This window comes from Monodelphis domestica, chromosome 7 (assembly GCF_027887165.1).
Source record: "Monodelphis domestica isolate mMonDom1 chromosome 7, mMonDom1.pri, whole genome shotgun sequence".
Classification (NCBI taxonomy): Eukaryota; Metazoa; Chordata; class Mammalia; order Didelphimorphia; family Didelphidae; genus Monodelphis; species Monodelphis domestica.
Window position 1 is genome coordinate 10,078,864 of NC_077233.1, and position 20,812 is coordinate 10,099,675.

Below are 20,812 nucleotides of genomic sequence, written 5' to 3' on the forward strand. Positions count from 1 at the left end.
CAACAAATGAATGGCCGCACGATGATGAACTTAGTTCAGACAATCTGAAAACTTGCATATTGTGAGAATTGATTTTGCAAATACAGTATTAATTCTGATATCAGGACCCTGAAGTTCAAAGGCCCCAACCCCTGTATGCTGGAGAGAATTACTGAATCAAAGTCTTGGATCCAGAACTCCATTCAGTATTCAGATTTTTGCATTTTCTTTGTCCTTAGGAATGCATTTACTTTGAAAAGTTTAGATTCTTTTCCTGTGTTTGTGTTCCCAACCATGAGAGGTTAGAGAAGGGCTGAGGGTCTTATGGAACACCAGCTAACTAGCTATTTACCTAACTAGCTTGGGATATTCAAGGGAGGAGCTGAATAAAGAGCTCCCCAAAGAACATATAGGTACATGGGTTGCCAGTGACGTGTCACTTTATTGGTTATGATGCTGGCTTAATCAATAAACAGATATTCTTACCAGAAATCAGTCTTTTAAACATAGTAATAAATGTAGAGTAGGGTGTATGGGGTGCTCAGGAAGGGGTAATATCTCTGGTATGGAGGGCTTGTCGTGCCCTTCTAGGGTAACTCTCCAGCCTCTGACCCTCACCTGACACCCAGCTCTCACTTGTGGCTCCCAGTAGCTGCTAGCATGCGGCAGCGGCCACACCCCGGGCAACGGCTTTGACAGGCCGGCTAAACCTAGTGAGGGTAGCCATCGGGTTGATGTCGACCCCTGGTGAACTAGGGGTTTGCTCACCCAGCATGTGAAGACTGCTTTGGCAGAACAGGTGGAAGAAACCAACAAGAAGGTTCAACGGCTGAGATGGCGACGCAGCAAAGCACTGTGGAGTGCTTAGGGCGTGTTGGAGCACAAAAGACAACACTGCCATCCAATACAACTAAGGAAGTCTCCAGGTGTAACGACTTTTAGTGCCAATGGACCTAGGCTTCCAATGCCGAGAGAGTGGGACTGTCTCTGTGCATCGACTTTTCCACTTAAATCTTCAAGCACAGGTGTCTTTGTGCACAAAAATGCACAAAGACAATCATATTCCTCAGTTCGAGAGACAACCAACCTGAAATGTAGAGTGCCAAAGCTTTTTGGTCAATAGGCTTTCAGGACAAAGGAAACCACTAGAAATTGTATAAATGGAGATTTTGAACCTTTGAGAAGTCATGATAAAGGTACATGATATGAAATTGTGGAATGTATAAATGGAGATTTCGAACCTTTGACTTCATTCCCCAGAAGTCCTTAGGATTTCCCAAAATTCCCTATAACCTCCCCTGTGTCTCCATGCTGGCAAGATCACGTTATTGGTATTTAACTGGGGGTAACGCCTCCCAGATGCTTATTGGGGGGCCATGATACAGCAATCAGCAGCGATAGTGGTAAGTGGGGATGGCTGAGAATGGCTAACCAGCCATGGGCATGTGGTTTTTATTTTGTATCCTCTTTCTTTATTCCTTGATTTCTAATGATCATTTAATAAACCTCCTAAAATATAATATTTTTATTATTAAGATATAATTTTAATTTAAAAAAAATTCACAGATAGGAGCTCACTCAGGAATACCTGCACACACGCAAAGTTCTGATGAAAAATTAGTTGAAAGAAAGTTGAGAATATGTTTGCAGAGGAGTCTAAAGACATCCAGAGTAGCTTTCAAATACAAGACCTGCTTCAGGCAAAGCCGATATAGTGGAATTCATATGTGAAAATGATCAAATCCCAGGACCCCCAGCTGAGGGGCACTGCAGACCTTCTCAAATCCAAGCAGGATCTGGGTTTGGTTTGAAGGCCCTACAGGTGAAAATGAGGCCCCTCCCAAGAGGATCCAGTCCACTCTGGGATGGTGTTAATTGTTAGGAAGTTTTCCCTTATGCCTCATGTAAACGTACTTCTCTGTGACTTCCACTCACTGTTCTGCATTCTACCTCTTGGGGCTGAGCAGAACAAGTGTAATCCCTCTCCTTGGTGATAACCATTCCCATGAAGGTCCCCAGCTGACAGCTATCATGTTTCCCTGAATCCTCTGTGTTTCCAGCTAGAAACTTCCCCATCTCTTTCTTCCCATGATCCTCATTGGTCAGGAACTGGAGATGTGTTACTATTGTGGTAGCCATCCTCTCGCCTCTCTCCAGTTTGTCCAAGTCCTCTCTAACCTGCTCAGTGTCCCTAGTGGTCCTAGTCTGTAGGCAGATGTACTAAAGACATTGTAAGGAAAGCTCAAATCAGAGAAGGGGATTGGGGGAGGCTCTGGGAACTGCTTCCTCATTTCCTCTCCATAGACCCAACTCCTGCCAAGGAAACCCCTTGATTAGAGGTGGGGAAGGATGAGAAGATGGGTGGGGAGGGGAGCAGCTATAACTCTGTTTATTTTGTAATTAGCAAAGAGCTAGCAGGACCCTTCTGACTGGCTGCCTTGAGAGCCCAGTCTTTCTCGCCAAGTCATTCTACAGACCTCTTTGTGGTTCAACGGTCTGATGGATCTGGGCAAATTCCCTCTTGAAGACATCTGGTAGATGAAATATGGCTCCTTGGGCAGAACCCTGGTTAGTCATTAATTTCTCCTGGGTGGCGGCTGTGGGCTTGTATGTCTTTTCTTTGGGGGATCCCATTCATTTCCTTTGAAGAACTTCAAATTCCCTGACTTTTCTTTCTCCTTATGTTCGCCTTTCTTTGGAGAACTGCTCTGGTCAGTTGGTGATACCCCCTTGGTTATCACTGGCCTGCCAGGAAGGCTACTTTGGTTTTATCTTGATGAGCCAAACCATCCTCAGTACATACAGGAACAGATCCGATGGCTAGAGGTTGGAAGAAAGCATTGGCGGCCCTTCTTTCCCATCCTTCATTAGTACTTCCCCTCCCCTCTCTCCCCCAACCTTTTCAAAGAAACTGCGCCTCCCCTATATGGCTAGAGAACAATGCTGTCAGAGTTCAGAGACTCCATGACATGCATAAATTATGAAATATTTTTGCAAATTAAGTTTTAATTAAAACCAGCAGCTCAAATCATTCAACAGGAATCAGCCCTGATGTTGAAAAGTGACATGAGCAAGATGGGAGTTCAGAGGAAGGTCTGCCCAGATCTGCATTTTGTTTGGACTCCCCCATTGACTGCTCCAAAGAGGCTCACTCTTCTTGTCTGAGTCGATCACTCTATATTACGCCACTCCTCTCTACCCAATTCTTCACCCCCTTGTGAGTTTTCTGGCTGCAGACCTGGCTAACAGACCTTACATAAAGAAAGCGTGAGGTGTGGATGGTACTTTACTTGGGTATCGTCTAGGAATTATACACATCTTCTCTCCCCATTTCTTCAGTAGGAGAGAAGGCAGTACAGAGGCGCCACACATTAGCCTCTCCCTGTTACCGGCATCCCTGCTCAGATCACTTTTCAGCCAAATGACCACCCCAAATGAGGTTGAAGAATGACCATTTTAATTAGAAACGTATTCACCAACACAATGCAGGGTTCATGCCTGATGAGAAATTATGATTTTGCTGGGAGAATTTTCAGGTCTTGGTACTGACTGAAGGCCGTGGAGTTTTCCCGTTGGTGATGGGATTTAGCAATATGTAATGTGAGAATTGTTAAGGCTGCCTATTAATAATCCACATTTTCCAGCATCCCATAAAGCTCTGCCATGGTGCAGCCCTGCCCCTTGACACACATTTCTTTCTTCTGAGTAAAAACAGTGCAGTTTGCTAAAGACTAGTCTTATACGAACCTAACAATTCTACGACAGAGCAGTTAGGAGAGACAGAGGCTTACTACATGCAAGATGGGTCCTGGGTGCCAGGGGATATAAAAGCCAAATGATAAATGATTCCTGCTGTTCCTCAGGGAACTTATATTGTTGGGGTGAGGGGAGGAATATCGTGTAAACATCATTATTTAGAGTCAAAGAAAATCAGGTGAGATCCAGAACTGAAAGAGACCTCAGAGTCCATCAAGTCCAACCTCCTCATTTTACAAGTGAAGAAATTGAGGCTCAGAAAAACTAAGAGATTTACCTAAGGTCTGATCAACATAACAACATGAGGAAGTGGGAGAGACAGAGACAGAGTTAGAGAGACATAGAGAGAGAGGGAGACAGGAGAGACAGGGAGAGAGAGAGAGAGAGAGAGAGAGAGAGAGAGAGAGAGAGAGAGAGAGAGAGAGAGAGAGAGAGAGAGAGAGAGAGCCCTTCTGAGTCTATATCTCCATTCAAATACATTGTTGAATACACTGAAACCCCACAGCCTAGCTGCTCGATGGTTCTGTTCTTATTAGAAAGTGCCAAAGATTAGCCATTCTTTGCCTATTGCTTGAATTATTTAAAAAGTGCCATTTATCTGAAGCTTGTCAGCCAGTCGGTGAATCTCTTGAGCTCTGAAATTTGGCAATGGCCTGTGCTGGTTATTATGTAAATACACTAAGTTCCACATTAATTTGGAAAGCCCCTGGGAGAGAAGTGCACCCAATGACCTTCTTAGGAGTGAATTGGTCCCAGTTGGAAACAGCAGATCATTCAGGAGTGGGATCACTGAGTGGCCCTTTCATTCCCACTTGGGAGCAGATGGGGAGACCCAACCTTAAACAAGTGAATAAACAAACAAATTAATATGTAGATGCATGATAGATGCTAAACAAAAATAAATAATTTTCTTAAAAAGCCCACACCTATTCCAATAGAATGTCCTTGAGGCGAGGGTCTGTTTTGATTTTGTCTTTGTACTGAGCTTGGTGTATAATGAAAGGGCACTGAACTGAAGTGAATCTATGTAGCATAGATGCAAAAGGAATCACTGGGAACAGATCTTGATCAGAAATCTCAGTCTGATTTCTAGACTAGAGAAAACACGGCTGAATTAATGAAATTAAGATAAGACAGAGGAAATTCAAGCTGACCAACATAAGGAGATTCCGAGTAGATACAGCTGTTGCTTTTATCACTGGTTTGTCTTTAGAATGAGATTTTGATCAGTGTAAATGATAAAGCCTGGATTTTAATGCAAACTTGAGTAATCTAGAATGGAACGGTCAATTAAGTCATCCATATCCTTGGACAATGAGATTTTGTTTCATTCCTCCACTGTCAGGGCTCACAGGTTAAATCCACCAAATGGACCCCGTGGGGCGTGGGGGAATACCCAGGATGGGGGCACAATGCTGAGTGTCCATGAAGCAAAGGCTGTTTCCTTCTCCTCACCTAAAAAGTAGACAGTTACCTAATAAGAAGCCATTAGAACGATTGTTAGAAGAAGGTATACTACTCTAATTCATGAAAGCTCCAGAGGGTCAGCTGATTCTATGACTCAGAAACTCCAAATCATTCAGAGACATGTTCTCACCAAATATAATGCCATCTGTGACAAAGTGGGTGCTACCATTTCTTCATCATCAGCAAAGCCATAGACTTTGCAGGCACTGACCAGACCTATTTAGACCTGTTTAGCCCTCTAACAAAGGCAGTATACTGAGGAGGGAGAGGAGGAAACAGACAATTGTGTATAAAATAATTTGAGAAGGTAGACAATAGAGGTTCAAATCTAGGGAAGAAAGAAATCTCAAAGGTCACTGAACCCAACCCCCTAATTTTACAAACAAGGAAACAGGCTCAGAGAGACTAAGAGATTTGCCTAAAATCACATGGGGTAGTGGTAGAATTAGAGAGGGAGAGCTGGGTTCTAGATCTTGTCCTTCTGACTTCCATTCAGCTAGATTGTCTGATACACTGAAATCCCATAATTAATGGATCAGTTTTCATTTGGCAATTTATAAGTTGCCTGTGGCTTGAATTCATTAAGAAGGGCCACTTAACATCTCAAGATTATAACCCCAACTACTGGCTGCTGTTACAAGGGAATCACTTTAAAAGACTGATATATATTAATTTAAGGTCGCCAAGGAATTCAGCTATGTAATTCCTAAATGAAAACTCAAGTCAGCCGTCAGCCTTTTATGGAGTTTAATTACAATAGGAGTAAGAAAGGAATTAGAGATAGAGAGAGAGAAAAAGGGAGAGAAGGGAATAGGGCTTAAATACCCCTTCTGTTTAGGCTGGGCCAAAAGGCCCAAGCCTTTAGATAGCTGGGGCAAAGAAAAAAAGATCAGTCCCTATTACTCACGTGTCCAAAATGGAGAAACAGTCTCAGAGGCCCCCACTTTCAGCTTCCTTCAGAGCAAGCTTCTCAGAGCCCACACGAACCACACCGACCAACTTCTCAACCTGTCCCCCGAGTCTTCAGACCCCCCTGATCTTTAAGGAAACCATCCAAGTTGCCTCCCCTCAGTTCTCACATCTACCAATCACTGTCCATCAATTTCCCTGTCAATGGAGGCTCTAGCTTAACCCAGGACTGCCCAGAGGTCTCTGGCTTTGCACATGTCTGTTGAAGGTCATATTTTCAAATGATTAAATCTTTGCTCCTTTGCTACAGCCCTTTCTAAATCCTGTTAACCTGAGTAGGGTAGAGATTGGAATAATTAAATTTTGATCTAGGCTGCAGCCCTTACTCAATCCTGTTAGGACTGAATAGGGTGGAGATTGATTCCAAGTATCTCCATTGTATCAATTCTAAAATCAATCATGACTCAAAGAAATTCCTGTTCTATGCTTAAGCATAGGTCAAAGTCCTTTCCATTGTTCAGCAAAAGGTTTCTGTCCTAAAGTAATCTTAAGAAGGGAAGAGAAGGAACCTCCCATGCCAATGGGGTTCCCATTCCAATAGACTATCAGTAAGAAATTTTCCAAGTATGAAATATCCCAATGGTGAAATTTCCAACATTTATAAGAATAAGAAATTTTGAGGTTTACACTGCCCTTATGAAGACCCAACCTGGTGCCCATCCTAAATACCAAAACACAGCTTTCACCTGCTCTTTGTCTATTCTTTAGAGGTCAAGATTGACTTATGACAAAGTAATGGGAGTACAATGACTTTCAATTTTTTCCAAGCCTTGTTCCTTCCAGTCCTAACTGGAACTTATCTGACATTTTCCACTTACAAAAGGTTAGCAATATGTTTTAGTCACTGACCAGTCATCTGTCAGAGCATCACTGTGGTCCTCCTCAACCTGATTTGTGTTTCCCTTTCACTTAGCCTTTACTTCACTTGGTACTATCTCATTATTGCTTCAATCTTGACATTAGAACTCTGTATTTCCCCACACTGTGAGTATCTATAAAAAACTGTTGTATAATCAGGATTTTCCAAAAAAGAAAAGAAAAGACCACAGACAGAGGGAGATGATCCAGAAAAAACTCATGGAGGAGGCAGCATATATCTGTACTCTGAGGGACACTAAAAATACTGCACACTAGAGGTGAGGAGTGAATACCTTTCATTATCTGGACAAAGGTATGGAGGCAGGAGATGTAATGTGATTATGCATCCTCATTGCTTCTCACATTGGATTGATCTTCTGGGTTTTAATCCAGAGAAATTATGTGGGACAGTATGGTGAATTGGGATTAGGGAATAGCATGGAATCAAGTCAAGTCAACAAGCACTTACTATTCATCTGTTATGTGTAAGCCCAGGGACTGCAAATGCAAAACAAAGAATCATGCTTGCCCCCAAGGAGACTGTATTTTTGTTATTGGCAAAGGAAAGCTCTCCTAACTTTTGGAGAAAGTTGAAGAAACATCAGAAATTTTCTAGAACTTGAAAGCATGTGTTCACAACCTACTTTAAAGTTTAGTCTTCATTATGAACACATTTTATCAAACTCTTAAGTCTGAACAATCAAGAAAATACTAAATAAGTCAACCCTCAATTTGGTGCATTTGATGACTTTTGAGATGTAAATTCCCAAACGAAAAATGTATTGATCAGCTCTTCCATGCAGATAGGAGCTGGTTCTAGTATATCCTGAGGAAAGAAAGACCTGATAGCCATATGTAGATCTCAGAAAAAGAGAAATTACTCTGCTCTATTTTGAAATGTGATCCAAAAAGTTGGATGGAATTGAAATCTTTTTTTATCATTTTTTGTAACCTATAAATAAATTATATCACTTATTATACACTGATGAAGAGATGTTTGCATCTGCTGGGAGACAGATTGTTAGCACCCCTGTAGAGCTAGTCCTGTGTTTCCTTTATTTTTCTCACTTCAGGTCAACCAAAGAGATAGCAACAAAGATAATCCACAGCTCATTTGCATTATTTATGTTCCCGTTATTTAGTATACATCACAAGCAGGTATCCTGCCCTTGTGATGCATTACAAGGTGATCCCAAAGTTGATTTATTCAGTCAAATAGTTTGATTGAAAAAAGGGTGCACAAGGGCAGGAAACAAAGGTCAGTGGACCGGCCTTGCCTCTCAGATAGGATCAAAGAGCCAGATGACTCAGTCCTGCCAAATCCCTATTTTTTATTTTATCCATCAAAGTCAAACAAGGTGGGGTCCAAGAAAGATGATCCTCTTCCATTTCTGAGACTGCTTCTTCTAAGAAAGACTGAGTAGCAAATCCACACTATCCCTGCAAGGGTTGGAACTTTCTCTGTTGTTTTAATGTCATCTAATTAATGATCTATTGGCTTTTCATGGTATTAGCACCACTGACTAGGTGGTATCCATGGAAGTCACTTCCATGTAGACTTCAGCTCTATTGCAGGCTACACCTCTTCCTTTCTCTCCACTCACAAAGTCATCTTGATTTAGGCTTTCATCATCTTTCAGTTGGAATATGGCAAGATTCCTCTTAGGTCTCCCTGCCTTAAATCCCTCTTTTTTCCAAATACCATCCTTTCATGAACACCAAATTGCTATATGTAAAGCATGATCCTAACCACATCAGTCAGTGAGATATGAGTTCAAATAATACTTCAGCTAGCTTTTCATAACTCATTGTTCCCATTGACTAAAGCATACTATGGTATGCAAAGGACTCGTTTTCATAAGTATAAGAATATTCACTAGGGTTAGAGCTAAACTCCAATTGAAGGAGCACTCACTAAGCACCTACTGTATAAGCACCTACTATGAGCTGGAAACTGAGAACTCAAGACAGAAACAAAATAGCCTCTACCCTCGAGGAGTTTCCATTCCACTGAGGGGAAGGGAGTGATACATACACTTGGAAGTATGAACACCAAATGTATACAAAATAAATACAAAGTAATTTTAGAGTTAGTGGAATTGAGGCAACCAGTCAATTATTAAACACCTACTATGTGTCAGGCATTGTTTTCAGTTCTGGAGATTCCAAAAAGTGGGGAGTTGAGCAATAGTCCTAGTCCCCATGGAGATCACAATCTAATAATAAAAACTTGGAGAATTAAGAGAGTCCTTCAAGATGGCACTTGAGATCAAACTGTGAATGAATCCAGGGATTGATTAGAAGAGATTAGATTGATTAGAAGAGGGGAAGTGGGAGAGCATTCTAGGTATGAGACAGTATCTACAGGCATGTTGAGGAGGTAGATTATTGTGCATGTTAAGTGGCAAGTAGGAAGTTGTTTGAGGACCAAAGACAGTGAGCCAAAACGACATTGTCAGTTTGGTTACTTACTGGTTGAATGGTGGCTTTTTTTCTCTCCTAACAGTACATCACACGTAGGAGAGTTACAGACGTGGAGCTGGAAGAGACCTCAGAATTCATCCAGTAAATTAAAAACCAATAAAGAAATGCATTTGTTTTAAATGAATTAGAGTCATTTAGTCCATCTTCTTCATTTTACTGGGAGGAAAACAAAGCCTCCAGGAGGGAAGGGATTTAGCCAATATCTTTATACATTCATTTATTTTTGTGAATGTTTACCTTCTCAATTTGGAATCAATACTATGCATTGGTTCTAGGTAGAAGGGCAGTCAGGGCCCCACAGTACCTCAAAGATGATATTATTATTCTGCTTTCACTACAATCCACTTTGGGCTTGATCAGAAGGGAACACAAATTATTTACCCAAGGTCACACAGCTAGGAAGTATCTGAGACCAGATTTGAATCCCTCCTGCCTCTAGGCCTGGCTCTTTATCCACTGAGCCACCTAACTGCCCCCAATCAACATTGTATAAGTAGGAAGTGACAGATGTGGAATTTGAACCCAAGTCCTCTGACTCCAAACTAGATATTGATGTGTTAGAACTCAAACTTGGAGGATCTGGGCCAATTACAAGCTGCCTCAGGCTGCTAACTAATTGCACAATCAGAGGGATATTAGCAACCTACTTCTCTATTTTATGTCTAGGAGTTTAAGAGAATTCCTGGGTTATTTGGGGCATGGAGGGAGTGATCACTCATATGAAAAACTTGTTGCAAAAGGCCAGTTTGACAAATGGACTCACCACATGGAGGTCAGGAGTTTTGCTTTAAGCAGTTGGCAGCTAAATACATCAGTGCACATTTGGCTTTTAAATGTTCCCTGAGAAATTGTTTTGCTTTGAATATTAGTTCCTTAATTTAATTTCTCATATTTGAAAAAGTCCCTTTTTATGGAGGGTTGGTACCATTATGAATGTATGTATGAAGAACTAGAGGGAATATCCAAGGTAATCTAGGCAAAACCCTTCACTTTTCAGATGAGGAAACTGAGACCCAGGGAGGTTCAATGACTTGCTCAAAGTGACACTGGAAGCAAACATCTGATTCCAAGTTCTTTGTCTCCAGAACCAATTTCTTTTCTAACAAACTGTCAACACACTTGCTGTTTGTTCTACTTTTTATCCTTGTGATTTTATTTATTTATTAAGTCTTTACCTGTTGTCCTAGTAACTACTCTAAAACAGAAGGGAAAGGACAAGGCAAATGGGGTTAAGGATGTGCCCAGGGTCACACAGCTAGGAAGTGACTGAGGCTAGATTTGAACACAGGTCCTCCTGATTCCAGACCTAGCACTCTGTCCACTGTGCCACCTAGCTATCCTTCAGGTATAACTTCAATAGACTAAAATGTTCCCTTTTTGGCTGGTACTCCTTTATATGTATTATCTAAACCTTTAGAATGTATAAGACAAGGACTATCTTCACATACAAGAATATGTGCTTCTCGGAAGACAAACTTAACAAAATGCAAAGGACATAGCCATCAAGTGTTCAAATTGGTTAAGATTATTTTGAGACACTAATTTCAGAGTAAGAATATCAGCTTATTGATTAAGTTAGCATTTTAATCAATAAAATAATGAGTCATTGGCCTTCTTGATGACTAAAGACCAGAAGAACCTCAAGGCAGATCTACCAATAGAGTTTTAGGAGCTCATTTTTCTGTCCTCCCTTGAATATCCCAAGACCCCTCTGATTGGTAAGTAGCTAATTAGGGAGGTGGTCCATCAAACTCTTAGCCCCTTCGCTCCAAAATAGGTAATGGTTGCCACATGGTCAGGAAAAGAATCATGGTAAAACATTCCTGGTGGCCAGAATTTGTGGAAGGAACACATTCCTAATGACAAAGATAATGCAAAAATCTGTAGAACTTGATGGTACCTGAGGTCCAAGACTTTGGCTCAATGATTCTCTCTACCATACAGGAATTGGGCCTTTCTACTCTAGGACCTGATAAAAGAATTAATACAGCATATGAACAAGAGATACTCACATAGGGAAGAACATTTTTGGTCATGGCCACCCATGAAAGAGAGTGAACTTGGACACATTACAGTCTTTCTTGGTGAAGAGGATCTCTGTCAAAGATGTCCGAGGACTCTCAAAGTACTAACTGCTTGAGAGAGGGTGGTTAGATTATAAATTCATAGTCTTAGGGCTGGTCAGACTTCATAGACAATCTTGTCCAACTGTCTCATTTCATAGGTAAAGTCCAGGAGGGTCTAAGTAATTTTACTATGGGCTCAAAACTAGTTAAAAACAGTTGTGGAACTAGACTAACTCTAATTCATGAAAGATACCTGCTACTTTCTATCTGGACAGCACCACCAACAATACCTAAAATGTGCTATATATAAGTAGAGAATGTTCAAGAGTTACTATGATTCTTTCTCCTCCTATTCATCATCACACAACCAATCTGATTAACTCTCTAGAGTGATCTAAGCTTGCCCTCAGATGGCAGAAATGTCCATCACCAGGCCCATCCTTAAAGGCTTTGGGGAACTCCACAGAGTTTGTTTTCTGGTTGCTGTGAAGATTGTATTTAGTTATCTCCTGATTGTAACAATTAAGATACTTAGTCTAACAAAATCAGGAATGTCTTATGAACTTTACATTACTCCACCCTACTTAGTCTAACAAGATCAGGAATGTCTACACCCATACTTAAGGATTAAGTATCTAGGAGGATGACTTTTGATAGACATGTGCAGAAATAGCTGACAGACCCCTGGGCTGTCCTAAGTCAAGCTTAAGCTACCATTGGTACAGGTGAGATGCAGGAAAGTGATGTAAAACCGTCTATATATTTTGTGTGACTTCCTCTCTTCGGGGTCTTTCCCCGGAGAGTTGGCTCTGTGTGCCAGCATGCTAAGTGTTCTAGCATCTTGGAATGGTGGAAGCTATTGTCTGGTTTGGTGGTGTGTTTCCCTTGATGCTATACTGGAAGAAGCTGAGTAGCTAGTTCAGGTTCAGGCATCTTAGCTGAGCCCTCATGTAGTTTTAGGCTGATTCCTTTCTCCTTTACCTTCCAACACTATCCTCTTAAAAGCCTCTAATCTTCCCCCTGGCTCAGGCCAGGCGGGAGAAATCCTACACCTTTTTCCTCTCCCTTCTCCTTAATTTCTTTCCTCTATATTAATTAAAATCATCATAAATTTCCAGCTGACTTGGGTATTTTATATGGGATATCCTCTGGTGAACAATAATTAATTTAGTTTAGGTCACTACCCTAAAAATTATCCATACATTGCAGAGTCTGCACCTGGGAATCCCCCAAATCTCAAAATCTCAGAGATAGAAGCCTCTCCCACCTCTCAGGGATCATCTAACCAAAACTACACCCAAAGCAGCATGACTTGCCCATAGCCAGGAAGTCACTACCCAGCCTTGCCTGATGACCTTAAATGCTGCTCTAATGCTTAGCACAGCACCTGGTACAGAGTGGGTACTTAATAAATGTTAATTAATTGGTTGATTGATTGATTGATCAATTGATAGATATAGCTTGACCAGGGCTAAATCTGGCAGAGCTCTCATCTAAATATTTCTGGCTGCTGCCACTTTCTTTATCCAAACTATGATTCCATTAGATTTCTTGTTACCCTATCGACTCAAAGGGACCTTGCAGTCCATTAACAGGCAGATATTTTTTTAAGATAAACTGATCTTCAGTGATGGGCAAATGTGGGTGACTCACTCCATCCTGAACAGAAATGCCCAGAGTGCCATATGTTCTAATTGAAATTGGCAACTTGGAATTGTGAAACCTTTCTTAGTGGTCCAATGTGATTCTTACTGGCTTGGCTGTAAGTGGTGTCAGTGAACAGCTCTTACATAATGGACAACCCCAGGAACATGTAGTCTCTCATTTAGGTCCCTGTTTTTCCTCCCCATATACTTTACAGGGTGTGTCAAAATTTACTCTGCTACCCCAAGTCTACATTTCCAGACACAAAGGTGGAACTGAGTGTTCAGAGAAGCCAGGGTCGGCTCTGTTCTGCAGCCCAGCAGTTTAAGGAGCCCTTCACTTTGCTATTTACTTTACAGTTCATCAAATGCTGGTAATTCCCATGGCAACCTTTGCAATTCATTTTCTATAAGCTACATTTAACATAAAAACGTTCTTAAAGAAACATCCATCTATCATCCTGGAATGTTTGGTTCACCAGGTTTCTTTTTCATTGTGTTAAAGGATATTTAATATTTCTAAATCTAGCCTTTTAAAAGAGTTCATTCTTATTTGGCAGCACGTCTTTGTCTCTCTTCCCTCCCTTATGCTCCCAGTGTTTTAAAGAAGGACATGGAAAGGCAGATATGTCACATACAGTCTCTAAAGCCGGAGGGAAAATCCATAGGGATGGAATCTCAAATCAATTGGTCTGTGGAGTCTTGGGAAAGATCAAGAAGTGTATTAGTGTAGGGTGCTTTCAAATGACTACAAACACAAAGGAAAGGCCAGAAGCACCCGCCCCGGTAACATTCCCTGCCCAAACTCTGGGGAAATTCCTTCTTGAGGACATCTACTTCCCACTTCAAACACAGCAAAGGCCTCTGGGATTGGAAAGACCTTATTGGTTTACTATCGTTCAATCTATCAGATGAATAACTGTAGAAATAAGCTAAGGACATTTCCCAATAATAGGTATTCAAGGTAGCTTGGGCTAAATAGGAGAAGGAATGTCCTACAGTGTAAAAATGGATAGGCAAGGTGATGAGGAGAAACATAAGGAGTATAAAAGCAAGAGCAGGTGGATGAAGCTACCTGCATTCTTTTTAAATACATTTAATGCTGTCTTGTTTTTACATTTACCAGATTTAACCTATATCCCTTTTCTAGAGAGTCATTCTGTATAACACAGATTTTTTTAGAGATAGAAGATAGAAGAGAGAGAATTTTTAAACATCTAATGATACGTTATAGACACAATATATATATATGTACATATATATATTCAAAGTGGGAAGTAAATGTCCTCAATGCATACATATATATATATATACATATATATATATATGTATATATATAGTGTACAGATACACACACACATATATATATATAGTGTACAGATACACATATATGTCATCTGGCATTATGCCCGAAGTTCTTGACTCTGGATCCAGGGACGGCCACCTCTACAAATGAGTAAAGGGAATTGTCTTTTTTATCTCATCTCTGGATGGGACCAAGTTTGGTCTTTGTAAATGCTGGGACTTTGGTGTTCAGTTGTTTTTTGGTGGTTCTTTTGTACTTGCGTTGCTGTAGTCTTGGTGTCTGTTGTTTTCCAGGCTCTGCTGGTTCTGTGTCCATTCACAAAGACTTTCCCTGTTTCTTTATATTCATCAGATTCATTTTTTTTCTTACAGTAGAGTCAATTCCATGACGTTTATATCCCACGATTTACTTAGCTATTCCCCAAATAATGGGCAATGCTTCCTTTTAAATATATTTTCATGATTCTCCACTGACTGGTGTTGTGTTTGATTTTATTTAATTTTTGAAGATACTAGAAAAAGTGAGCTGATAGTTAAATTATAGCCTGTTTGAGGTCTTGGTCTATTTCTTTATCACTAAAATATGAAAGTTGGAGTAAATGGCTTCTGTGATCCCTCCTAGGTTTAGCGTCAAAACACAACTACCTTCTAAATATGTGCAAAATCAAATGAGATCAGGCAGGAGAAATGTTTTTTATTCTTATAAGCATCGTATAAATGTTGTCATTCAGTCTTGTCTGACTCTTTGGGACCCCATTGGGGATTGTCTTGGTAAAGATGCTACAATGGTTTGCCATTTCCTTTTCCATCTCATTTTACAGATGAGTAAACGGAGACAAACAGGGTTAAGTGAATTGCCCAGGGTCTCTCAGCTAGTATGCATCTGAGACTGGATTTGACCTCAGGCCTTCTGGACTCCAGGCCATGTATTCTATCCACTATGTCACCTACCTGCCTCCATATACATTAGTGGATCCTAAAGGTATCTCTGAGAAGTAGGCTGGTGTTAGTGACTAGAGAGTTGGTCTCAGACCTAGAGAAAGACTTGTGTGCCAAGTCCTGCTTCTGACAATGTGTGACCCTGGGTAAATAACATAACTGTTTGTGCTCTAGGCAAGTCTCTATGATAATGTCAGAGAAATATGCCAACCTGCATTGATTATCTGGGAATTCTGCATCCATTTGCAAAATCCATTCTTTCAAATGAAAATGACTCATCCAGTTTCCCTAAAAGTGTGATCAATAAGTTGTCATGTATTGTATGGTGTTCAAAGTCTATCACCTATATTTACTTATTAACCCCAAAGTGATTTTTATTTCTCTTTAAGCTATACAACTCCCCCCACCACAGCTAGGTCTCAGAAAAGCTGAACCCCAAAGTGTTAGCTAGTAGCCGTTGGCCACCTGGAGAATGGAAGCTCTTTGAGGGCAGGGAGTGTTTTGGTTTTTGTCTGTGTCTCCAGTGCTCAGACCAGTGCTTGGTGCAGAGCCATGGTGCCAAAAATATTCGTTAAATTTAGCTGGCTGGGATATAATGTGATGTAATAATAATCAAACTGTTGACATCCCAGTAGAGAATACAGATCTATGTCAGTGATCAGAAATATCAGGAGAAATGAATGTATGCTTCGAGAAGAGTTCTTACCTTTTTCATTGACTTCCCTGCATCATCTTCCTTCCCGTTACTAACTGTGCAACTTTCCATTTCTTCTTGTGATAATGGGCTCTCTAAACACTACCTTCTCAGCTCTTGATGTCTTATTTCCATGAAAGGGTACAGCCTGATCAGAACTTCTAGTACTCCCAGTACCATCATATTTACACTCATAGGTTAACAATCAGAAGAAACTTTCAAGGCTATCCAAATCAGTCCATGCAGTTCATGGTTGGGAAAATGGAATCTTCCTTGAGTCTCTGTTTCCTTAATTTTAAAATGAAGGAGTTGGACTAAATGGCCCCTGGGGGTCGCTTCCAGCTGTAGCTTGATGATGCTATGACATACAAACAAAGCTATCTTTTAAACATATTAAATCTGTATTCAGGAAAATGAAACTGCAATATTGAGACCAGCACTTGAGTCCTACTGGGAAAGTTAATCGTTTTCTCACTGTGTTCTGGATCACCAGGCTATTTGCCATATCCTCATCCTTACTTAACAAATGTGTTGTCATAACAACAATAATAACAACAACAAAACTGTCTGTGAGAGTGTGCTTTGGACGTGACATAGAATTGATTGATAACTTGGTTTCTTTTTCTTTAGTGACTTTGGTTTAATTTTGTTATTTTTCTGGGATTAAAAAAAATCTCATTGCACAATCTGGAAATCATAGAGAAATCATTTTTTCACCTTTCCAATGAATCTATTATGTAATGATGGCTTTCTTCTTCTTTTTTCTTTTTTTTTCCTTTATTTTTCAGCTTCCCCAGGCACAAAAGGTAAACTATTTTCAATCAAGTCTTAACCATTCCAAGAAACTGCAAGTCGCGCATGTCTTCACAGTGTTGTGACTTTGGCACCATCCTTGACCAGTGAAATGGTCCCGTTGGGACAAGCTCAGTGACCTGGTTGTGGGTCCAAACAATAATGGTTGAGAGAGCCTCTGACCTTTGTGTGCTGCTGATTCAGTTGTCCCAAAGGAAGAAGCAGCTTTGGAACCTATTCAGATCATGGCCAGGGGTCACACCCCAATCCTAAACTCAGAAACCAGCTAGTCCAATTCAGGATTCTATGCATTCCCTGGAATCCATTGCTGCCCAGACACTGATAGGGATAGTTATCAGCCCCCTCCATGGAGTTAAATTTGGTATAGATGAGCCAAAGACCAAGCTTGATTTTGGGTAATTGCAAAATAATTATTTCCACTTTTGTCCCCAACTTTCTGGCCTATATTCCCAATAAGAGCAATCGTTTCACCAATGGCCAGACCCTTTCACTGGTCCTCATTTTCTGTCTGTCAAAACTCTTTGAAAGTACCATCAATTGTGTTCTTTGTTCCAAACAATGTCATGCAATCCAGCTTTAGCCTTGCTGTGGTTCTGTAGCCAGTGTCTCTGTGGCATGTTGTGATATAGTGTTGGTTTTGGCAAAGAGATCATATCATCTGATGCCTGTTGCAACATACTTGTATAATTCAGAAATATTACTGAAACTTCTGAGAGAGATATCCATGCCTTGTGGCGGGAGGCAGCATGAATGGTATAATGGGAGGAGGCTCGAGCTGGAAGTCTGCAAGACAACGGTTTGAGTTCTGCCTTTGACACATACCAGCTTCGTGACCTGAAGCATATGCCATTCCATCTCTGTGACCAATCAACCCCCCAAGACTAGAAATTCAAGAGGATCTCTGCTTTGGGGCAAGGGATTTTCACATAGGTTTCAAACAGAATTGAGAATAAATCTTAAAAGGAAGATTCTGTATGCTTCCAGAATTAAATCTGGGAGCCATCCTGAGACTTCAGCAGCTCTCCCAAACTTCCTAATTTGGAAAGGAGAGATGATGAATCTGTTCCTTCTAATTGAGAGATCGAGGAGCACTACTCCACAACAAACAGTCTGTTCAGAACATATGGACCACCAGAGGCCTAGAAATCATTGCATAGTTACTAAGTCTATTATGGATATTTCAACAAGGCAAAAAATGTATTAGCATGTAACCTGGCTGGTTGGGATGTTTGATTTTACTCCAGTGTCATCACAAAAAAAGATTGAACATTTGGCGCAGCTTTCCTCAACTTGGGCTCACAACTGATTTACTGAAGGATAAATAGCATTTAAGAATTCAGGACTGAGGGGAGGGCGAAATTCCTCGCAGAAGTTACTTTTCTTTATTGCTTAAACCAGCATTTTCTTTCATTCAGCTAGAGAGGTGCTACAAAAGGGTAATTTGGATGGTCATTTTCTACTGGACAACTAAGAACATTGAGAAGAAGTCTCATCAAGGTTTCTTCCTCATTCATTCTGAGGTGGGATCTCTCAGCAAAATGATTTTCAAACAAACTTCAGAGCAAACTCAGAGTGTTAGTAACAAAGGACTTTCCTCTCCCTTCTTCAGTGCTTGACTCATGTCGTATCCTTTTCTTCCACATTCTGGGATGCTCCGTCAATAGAACATGAGCTAATCATGTAAATAATGAGACACACGTCACCAGGCTAGAACCAGGAAACACTAGGTAGGGTCCTAGGACCCACTGCTTTCCTTCCATTCTAACAGGAACTGTTTGGGGTTTCCATGGAATAACTTGAAATTCCATTACTTGTTCTTTGATTAAAATAGACCCAGGTATGAGCACTGTTTGATTATTCTGTTTTACTAAACTATTCACGTTAAAAGTTTCTTCACCTCTGCATTCTGAGGGCAATATTATACTGTGTTAAGTTACAGGGTCTTTGTTGTTCTCAACTGATAAGAGTTTCCTCATTGAAAGCTCCCTATACTGATGAAGACACAGGCTCAAGTCAAATAAATAAATGAGTAATTGCATAAATTAATGAATGGTTAACTGTATAATTTAATTAAAGTGTTTTGTGTGGGTTTCCCAAGTAAAATCAAAATCAAAAGATCAGGTTTAGATGTTTTAATAACAACAAAAAATGGCCTCAGCTCCGAAGTGCTAGTAAAGTAAAACTTCCTGATGTCCACTGAAGAGAGGGCTTTCATTTTCCTCCCTATTTCTTGCATTCTCAAAGCTGGACTACAGGGCCAATTGTGGGTCCTTTGCCACTGAAACTAATTCCTGTGCTCTCTCCTCTGTCTTGATCTAAACTTCCACTTGCCTTCCATATGCAGGGACTCAAGTTTTTCAAAGTGAAATGAACATGGTACCTGGGTCATGGAAGCACACTCAATTATGTCCATTCTCTGTGAGTGTTCTAGAGTCCTGGATGGAGTCTGGCTTCTTGAATTCAGCTGGAGTTTACTTACAGAATGCCATTGGATGGGACTTCAGCATTGAATAAAGAAAGGCCTTCCAAAGGTCATGATTTGCAGATGAGTCTTTGTAATGATTTTGGCATGAATAAAAGATGCCATTTCCCCATGAACTGCTTTGTAGTGAAGAGCACTGAGAAGCTTTGTTGCTCCTTGGGTGAAGGGAAGGGATCCAGGGAAGCTGGATCTTGAGGCTTCACTTAGACATTAGGTCATTAAAGCAGACACTTGGCCATATGGTGTCTGAACTTGTAACTGTGTTTTGGTTGGACTCTCTCTGTGTATCATCTGAAAGGGTTTTCTCTATAAATATTTCTCATCCCTCCGTCTCTGTAAACAGGCTTATTTTAATCTGTTGGCTGATCTACCATTAGATATGTAACATTTAAATTTACCCTTTGTACAAGGCCACCATTTAAAAGCTCTTATTTATGAATTAAGTTTGTGCTCCGAATAACTGGAAGAAGTCCCAAAGGCTGGCTTGAGGCTTTCCAACTGTTCTAAATAGGTTTCAAAGTTCCAAGACCCTTCTTCCCCTTTTCTCCTGCCTTTCATGCCTTGCTGAAGTAGTGCCTTGAGGTCACAAAGCAGGTAAAAACCAGATGTTTCCGTGGTAGCCATGATTCCTTTCTAGGAATCTCTGGCAAGGTCTTCTGGAATCTTGAATGGAATCACAAAGTATAGATTGAGATTCGTTTTGGTTTTTCTTCTGTAGTAATACATAGATATACACGCAATCCTTGGTGAGCACCTTTGTGGAAACTGCAGCTCTTTCTACAATGGATGGTTTACCCTCAAATTCAAAAGTAAAGTGAGGAACGTATGTGATTCTTTGAAAATGGCACTTCTTGGGAGCCAAGATGGTGGAGATAAGGCAGGATCTTGACTGAAGTCTCCCAAATTCCTCTCCAAACATCTTTAAAATAATACCTCACAATGATTTCTGGAACAGAAAAGCCCACAAAAGGATGGAGTGAATCCAACCCAAGTAGTTCAAAGGTCAGCAGGAAAAGTCTGTGTCACCGGGGTAAGAGTGGAGAACAGTCTAATGTGGGCCAAGCTAAGGTAGACCCTGATTCAGCACATCAGTGAAAGTCTTGGAAATAGCCACAGCACCTAAGCTCTCAGTCCACGGCCAGGAAGAGGGTTAGACAACTGGTCAGAAGGAGGTTACAGGGGTCCCACTGCTCTTACATTGCTCAGACACAGATCTGGGTTGTTGTTCAATCATTTCAGTCATATCCACTCTGTCATCCCATTTGGGGTTTTCTTGGTGAAGATACTAAAGTCATTTACCATGTATTTCTTCAGCTCATTTTACTGATGAGGGACTGAGGAAAATAGGGTTAAGTGA

The 20,812-nt window shown here is 40.7% G+C and overlaps 1 protein-coding gene across 1 annotated transcript in view; it reads left to right on the plus strand.

The window, feature by feature from the left end:
• The window catches only part of CACNA2D3 (calcium voltage-gated channel auxiliary subunit alpha2delta 3), a 1,058,263-nt gene that overhangs the window by 747,503 nt on the left and 289,948 nt on the right, over positions 1 to 20,812 (plus strand). The window contains 1 exon segment of the mRNA XM_016424623.2: positions 16,949 to 16,966. Within this exon segment, the coding sequence (XP_016280109.2) occupies positions 16,949 to 16,966 (18 nt within the window).